This window comes from Echeneis naucrates, chromosome 11 (assembly GCF_900963305.1).
Source record: "Echeneis naucrates chromosome 11, fEcheNa1.1, whole genome shotgun sequence".
Taxonomy (NCBI): domain Eukaryota; kingdom Metazoa; phylum Chordata; class Actinopteri; order Carangiformes; family Echeneidae; genus Echeneis; species Echeneis naucrates.
In genome coordinates this window covers 11,885,196-11,892,141 of record NC_042521.1, presented here as the reverse complement: position 1 = coordinate 11,892,141, position 6,946 = coordinate 11,885,196, and the positions used below count along the sequence as shown (strand labels likewise).

Sequence of the window (6,946 nt, the reverse complement as noted above, 5' to 3'; positions counted from 1 at the left end):
GGCTTGTTGCCAGGTAAGACAGACAATTCAACCCTGAGTGAAAATCAGCAGCTTGCTGACAGAGGCTGAAGGATAGCAGCACTGGGCACGCTGCTGTCTTTACAACAGGCTCCAACATCACCTGATAAACCAAAATGGGTGAAATTAAGAGCAAGTTTTAAAATTTACATTGCATATTATGCACAGCCAGCGTTAAAATGATGTAATGAAAACTTCAGTTTAAATTATAACAATGTTAACTTTTATTTTTCAAACAAGAAATATCAAAACCCTGAAAACAAGAACACCAATAACCCAAATATAACAAGTGTGGTGCCCAGGCTGTCTGAACAAAACAATCAGATATGTCCATAAAGTAGACCCTGAGGTAAATGCCCATATAGTACACAGAACTGGGTGAAAGGACAACAAAATCTGCAATGTGTATGATACACCAATTGTGCTAACTAAAATTAAACTTCAAACATACCAAGTGCACCTACTGAAAGAAAATGTATAAACGTGTTGGTCACACATGCAAATAGCTTTCTGTAAGATTCCCTGCAAGTAAATTAAAACCCAAAATGTTACTATTATCTGGTATAAAGTGAACCATATACAGTGAATACCTTTCAAATAAATGTGATGATAATGCACTTTAAATCATATCCTTAATTTTCAAACTGGAGTCAAACTGCTTTCGGCTGCCCCCGCCCCCAAAATAAGAGTTGGCCGATGAATAATGGTAAACAAAATTGATGTCGTGATTATCCTTGAGCATTCACCTGTGGAACCTTTCCACAAAGGGTGGAAACAGGATCAGACAGCTTCAAAGTGTAATACACAGATGATCAATGCACCACACTTAACCTTCACCAATATGGGGTTTGACCATGACATGAAATCAGTGATACAGAACTGCCTTTCACTTACCACCTCAAATGACACCCAATGAAATAAAACAGCCACAAAACAAATGCCTGTAATTAATGTAATGACCAAGTGCCTTTATGCCAAATGACTAGTTACTGAAAACTCAAATAAGATGAGTATTTGACCTGAAGTAGAGCTTTAAATGCTCAAACAACCAGACTGTTGTCAAGACATTGTTATAATGTATACAAACAGATTATGTATAGAGAGCCCTTGCAGGGGCTAAAAGCCCCAACCACACTAACATAAAAAAAAAAAACAAAACAAAAAAATAAATAAAATATAAAATATAAAAGACACAAAAACTGTGCTTAAAAGTCTTTTCTATCTTTTGTTTTGAGAAAATTTACAAAGGAAAAAATATTGAAAATTGTGAGCCCAGATATCAGCTGGTATGGTGAGGGTGCTATGGTTTCCCCTGTGTGTTTGTTACTGTGATCCGTGTGGGTTAAAAGCAGGTGATGCAGCACAACTCAACCCTACCAGTTGTGGTCAAAGTGAGTATGATTAAATTAGTACAGTTAAAGTCAAGAGCTCCTGTTGTCTGGTGTTAGAATGGGTCTCAGAAATTGAGGAGGACAGAAGAGAGATATAGTCTGAGGTGGTGAATTGCTTCCATCTGCCCATAACATCAAGACGTAAACCTGCCTTTTGACTCTCAGTGGTCAGCATAGCTTGTATCTGAGGGAGCAGAACATAGAAGGATGTTATAATAAAAATCAATCAGCCAAATTCCTAAGATTGGCTGTGTTCATACAAATGGAGTGAAGAATTGGAAAAAAAAAAAAAAAGAGAAGCAGAAGGGGCAGAAAAATTAACAGAATAAGGTTTGTATGTTGGTATAACATAACAGATGAAGGAGCAGCAAAGTGTGAAAAGGATAAATGTGGATACACAAATATGTGAAATTACTGCATGCTGGGTTTTTCCCTCCAACCAAACACTACAGCATTAAGTTATTGCACAATACAACCTCTTTCTCCTTGTGAAAAGAACAGCTACGCTACAGACTCTTGATGCACTTTTGCCTACCGTATCTCTGGCACTATGGCATTTGTTTAGAGTTTTAGAGTTTCACCTGGCAGGGGACTCAGTAGCGGTTGGTCTACAGCACAGTCAACATAGTCTGGACTCCACAGTCCACAAAGCTCTGGAAAGTAAGTAATTTGCAAAATTAGCTGACGAAGAATACTCTTAGAGAAGCAAAGAAAAAAAATCAGCAGTTGCAATTAAGGAAACTTGACAAAGTGGTATAAACGTCAAAAATTGTCAAGTGCAAGATCATATGAAAAAAAAAAAAAATTATTCACAGTTGAATTGGATTTCATCTTTCAAGATGTCAACACTGGCCAAATACCACCATCCAGTGGCAAATACAGAGACTGCATTTTGTGAACAATTGATAGCTACAAATACATGTGTACGTGTGTGTGTGTGTGTGTTTGTGTGTAGGGGGGGGGGGGTATACAAAGAGGTGACCACTCATACACTAAGCTCATAAATAAATATAAAAATAATGGTAATTACATAGGTTCTGAGACTCTTCAATTTACATTTGATGTTTTCAGCCCATGGCCTGAAAAAGCTCATGTGACATTCTCAAATTGAATGATTTCAGCTGCTTTGAAACCCAATTACTGACATCTACTTTCATTCCAAGTAAATGCAGAGTCACCTGATTGACAGGCCTTGTCCTCTGGTCCGCTGTCCAATGAGGTGGAGCACACTGCATTGGGAAGGGGAGAGGGTCAGCCGTCAAATGGGGGGCAACAAGCAAACCTAGACTCAGCCTCTAATTGAGGGATGAATGGGTGTAGCATGTAGGATGGGCAGGTGCAGGTGGACCTGAACCAGACTGAGCCCTTCATTTCATATGAAGGTGCACATGCGCACAGCCTAGGAGAACATGCACAAGTAATTGGTGTGTGTGTGTGTGTGTGTGTGTGTATGTATGTATGTGTGTGTGTGTTCGGTGTGTGTGTGTACCTGGTAGGCATAAACATTCTGTCCATAGTTCATTGGCACCTGTGGTACCATCACCCCTCCGAAATTGGAATAGGAATACGGCTGTAAAGGGAGACAGCGGGAATGCTCTAAACCACAGTACAGGGAGCTTTTTGAAGCTGAGAGTGCAAAGATCTTAAAATACACATGGAAAATGAAATGGACTGAAAACCTCCTGTAATAAGTAATCATCTTTTGCTCTTTTTAATGCCCTTGCAGATTGGTTTTCAAGGGTGATGTTTTGGACAATTAGTACTGGTCTGAATAATTCAATATCTTGACTATTATTAGAAATAGCATTTATCATACAATGGCAAACTTTATTTTTTGAATCCTTTCTTGTAAAGTGAAAAGTAAATTGAAGGCTTGTCTCCACCTTGCACCTCTATTTTTGGCAATGATAATGAGCTAACTTTCTCTCTGAGGATATAAGGCTCATTTTATGTTAACATTGAAACGGAACAGGAAAGTGTGTACACAGCTGCATTTACTTGGTTGACATCTTTGTCTGCCTACCAACTGAAATTATATTACTAATAGCCTGTCTATGGGTATGCAAGATACCTGATTGTAGGGGCCACTGCTATTGAGTATGGGTGATGGTTGCGCCACGCCCGCTCCCATGGGTGGGCAGCAAGCACAGCAAAAGTACTGAGTGGGGTTCATCCAAGGTGCTGGGCCAACGAGACGGGATGGCATGGATCCTGAATTAAGATGAAAAATAAAATGTCATTTCAGAGCAACATATTTTATTCTCCCTAGGAATCCATCCACATCAAAAAATCCTAATTGATTTGAAATGCATCTTAATACATACGGGAATTCCTTTCTTTCATGATAGCAGGGCCAAGCTTGAGTTTTCGGCCCTTAAAACTGATCTGTTGCTGTGCAAAAAAAAAAAAATGCAGGGAAAATATTACTTTCAGCTGTAAAAAACATGCACTGCACAGACAGCAAGACACTCACCTCAATGATTGAATGAATGTTGACTTCTTCACTAAAGTACACAAAGCCATACCTAGGGGCAGAAAAAAAAACAAAACCAAACATAAAATACAAATGTACATTAACTCAAGAATATTCATTGTGAAACAGGAAAAAAATAGCTCAGCAAAAAAAATAAAGATAAGCTGATTTGAATATAAATGGAGGGGAAGACACAAAATGTAATGATTCAAAACAATTTAAGGTTGCATGACTGCAGTACAATACACAAGTACATAGCTTTTTATTCTCATCATTCAAGGTAATTGTGTCAACTAAGCAAACCCTTTGCAGATTCCTCCACGGTAAGTGATAATCTTTACTTCTTTGACTGCACCGAATCTCGAAAAGAAGTCCCGCATTTCATTTTCATTCACCTGAATAGGAAATGCAATTAAGTGATTAAATGCATTTAAGTAGATGGTTCAACACCCTTCCCTCCATATATTGAGACCCCACAGCGCAAAAGTGGTACTGGCAGTTATGGTTCCTTGCATGGTTAATAAAATTCTTCAATAATTAAGCTTTTCTACCATTTTAGTGCTTCCAGTGTTTAAATGGTAAAGCTCAGCCATGGCCTAGGTAATTGGCTATGCACATTTAAATGCCATATCTAATGCCTTTTAAAAGTATATAACTGAGCCTACTTTTGTGTAAAATAACTCCTCTTTTTAGTTCATTGTGTCATCGTTGCTGGCCAAACAATTTCTCTTTTTAAACAGGCACAGTAAGCACCACAGGTTCGCCCTTACCTTCATGTCTATCCCACCAACAAAGAGGGCGTTGGGAGTCAATTTTCCCTCAGGAAGAATGTAACCATTGGACAGCTTCTGTGAAGGTGAGGTCTCAATGATGTTCCTGGGCTTGTTAATATCCTTACAATAAAGCATTTACATTTTGAAGAGAAAGGGAAAACATGTCTGAAGCAAGTTAAGATTTAATTGATGACTTTTTCCATTTAATGACCTTCAGTACTGGAGTACTGGCGATGTTTTCAGCCATGATCTGACTGAACAAAGTTAACATTGTGGCTCGACATGTTTTAGTTTCTAATATCAACAGAACTGTCGTTGTCTTTTTTTAAATCAGTAACACGATTTCTGCGTAACTGAACTTGTTTAGCTTGTTAGCTAAATTTTAACTTCGTGTAACATTGATTTGGCAGTAAAAAGCCAACTTGAATTTATCCAGCTGCAGTTCTTACAACAAAAGTCAGTGAACCGCTGTAGTAAGTTGTAGTCACTGTTAGCCACCAGCCGCTAGTGCGCCTTTTTCCGTCCTCAAGGCCAGATTGACTAAGCTAACATCAACGTTAGCACACCAATTAGTTACATCATTAACAAGCTAGCGAATCCCTTCAACAAAGCGAACCGACTGTATGGTCAGAGCCATGGCAGTAAATATGTGTACCCAAAAAACAAAAATTTGTCGACAATACTTACCATATCTAAAATATTTAAAACGTATACAAAAGCCAGACACACTCAAATAAAGACGTGACCCCTCGATCTGCCCGACAACAGGGACTCAGACGAAGCCACGCCCAGTTCATCTGGCTAAAGGTCCTATCAACGTTGGACTTGCAACTGTCCGTCATCGCTAATGAATGGAAATTTCCATCAAAGCTAAAACTAAAACACTTAATAAACGATTCTTTGTCTTGTAATTCAATGCCAGCATATTTCGTGATATTTCATAGTAAAACAGATATTTCGTGTTTTGTTTTATAATCCTGTGACAGCATTCAAAGCGAACTTGTAAGAGTAACTTGTTTTAGTTGAATAATAAATAATCACAAAAGAGTTCATAGATATATAGTGCATCTATATAAATGCATGGTAACCACCTACTTCCTTTTCTTGTGTTTGGAGATAATAAATAAACCACATTGCAATCCTCCTCTAGCAAATCTCAGTTCGTTCTTTTAACGGTCGTTGTAGCTCAGATCCAAACATGGCCGCTCTGGAGAAAACATTCCAGAATTATCTTCACGTTCCATGTTTACTGTTGAGTCAGCTGAGATAGACTCCTCATTGTCATCGCACATTCCCGAACAACGACATTTCTGTTCGTCAGCATTCCTTTCTCACAGCAGCAAGCAAATAAGATCAGGTATCAAGTATAAATAAGTAGTAAAATACAAGTATTGCGATTTCTCGTACTGTTTATTTTTTGCGTCAACATTTGAATGTATTGTAGCGACCTGCAGTAATGTTCCTGTTATAATGTCGCGTATTGAAATGTTCTTTGAAATAACGCCAGGTTTGTGGTTGATTGAGTAGGTAGGGGGCGAGGGCGTGCGTGCGCGTGCGTGCGGCGTGTGTGTGGCGTGTGTGTGAGCGAGCTTGAGGTAGAGCTTGGTGCACAGTCGAACCAGCTTTGCTGTGTTGGCATGGTCACGGCCAACAGTAACCATTACTGTTCCTACAGTAAATGACTGACTGATTGACGCTTCGTCCATCCTTTCGACATGACCTGGCCGACGCTACAGTGTTAAGCAATTTAGTAATTTTGCAATTCACAATCCACTTCGTAAAAAAAGCTGGGTGAGCAATCATTAAATTGTTAAATTACTATTACTATCCTAGTCCGACAGAATAGATAATGTTTTGAATGAAACGTTGTTGTTGTTGTTGTTGTTGTTTGTTTGTTTGTTTGTTTGTTTTTTGTATATGTGACCGGTAAAATAAGACAATGATACATTATTTATTATTTATTTATTTTTTCCAATTATCTGGGGCCTGCTGATTGACTTCATACCTGGAGCCTGTCAGCAGGAGGCGAGTTTCCTCCAGTAGATGATCATGCTCCCAGGTAAACAATAAGGGCATCCCGCAGGTACAGTACTGCCCCAGCTAAGTGACATTATTATTTAGCTGTCGCCATATTTTACACAGTGAGTTCAGCACACAGGGCGCCGCCCACCGCAGCGTCTCTAATGGTAACAAGGTATTTGTTGTTACCAGGGAAACCTCCCCCGGTGACAATAGTGTTTTAGTTTACAGCAACGTGATGTGTTTTCCCCGGTCAGTCAGCACTGACAGGG

The 6,946-nt window shown here is 39.1% G+C and overlaps 1 protein-coding gene across 1 annotated transcript; it reads right to left on the bottom strand.

Moving 5' to 3' along the window:
* Positions 1-2,017: 2,017 nt before the first annotated feature.
* dazl (deleted in azoospermia-like) lies at positions 2,018-4,902 on the bottom strand. The gene is made up of 9 exons (XM_029514843.1): positions 4,876-4,902; positions 4,653-4,775; positions 4,186-4,277; positions 3,883-3,934; positions 3,734-3,800; positions 3,481-3,620; positions 2,899-2,979; positions 2,588-2,638; positions 2,018-2,062 (listed from the first exon to the last, which is right to left on the bottom strand). Exons 1-9 carry the CDS (start codon positions 4,900-4,902, stop codon positions 2,018-2,020), a joined length of 678 nt encoding a protein of 225 aa, XP_029370703.1.
* Between the last annotated feature and the right edge of the window lie 2,044 nt (positions 4,903-6,946).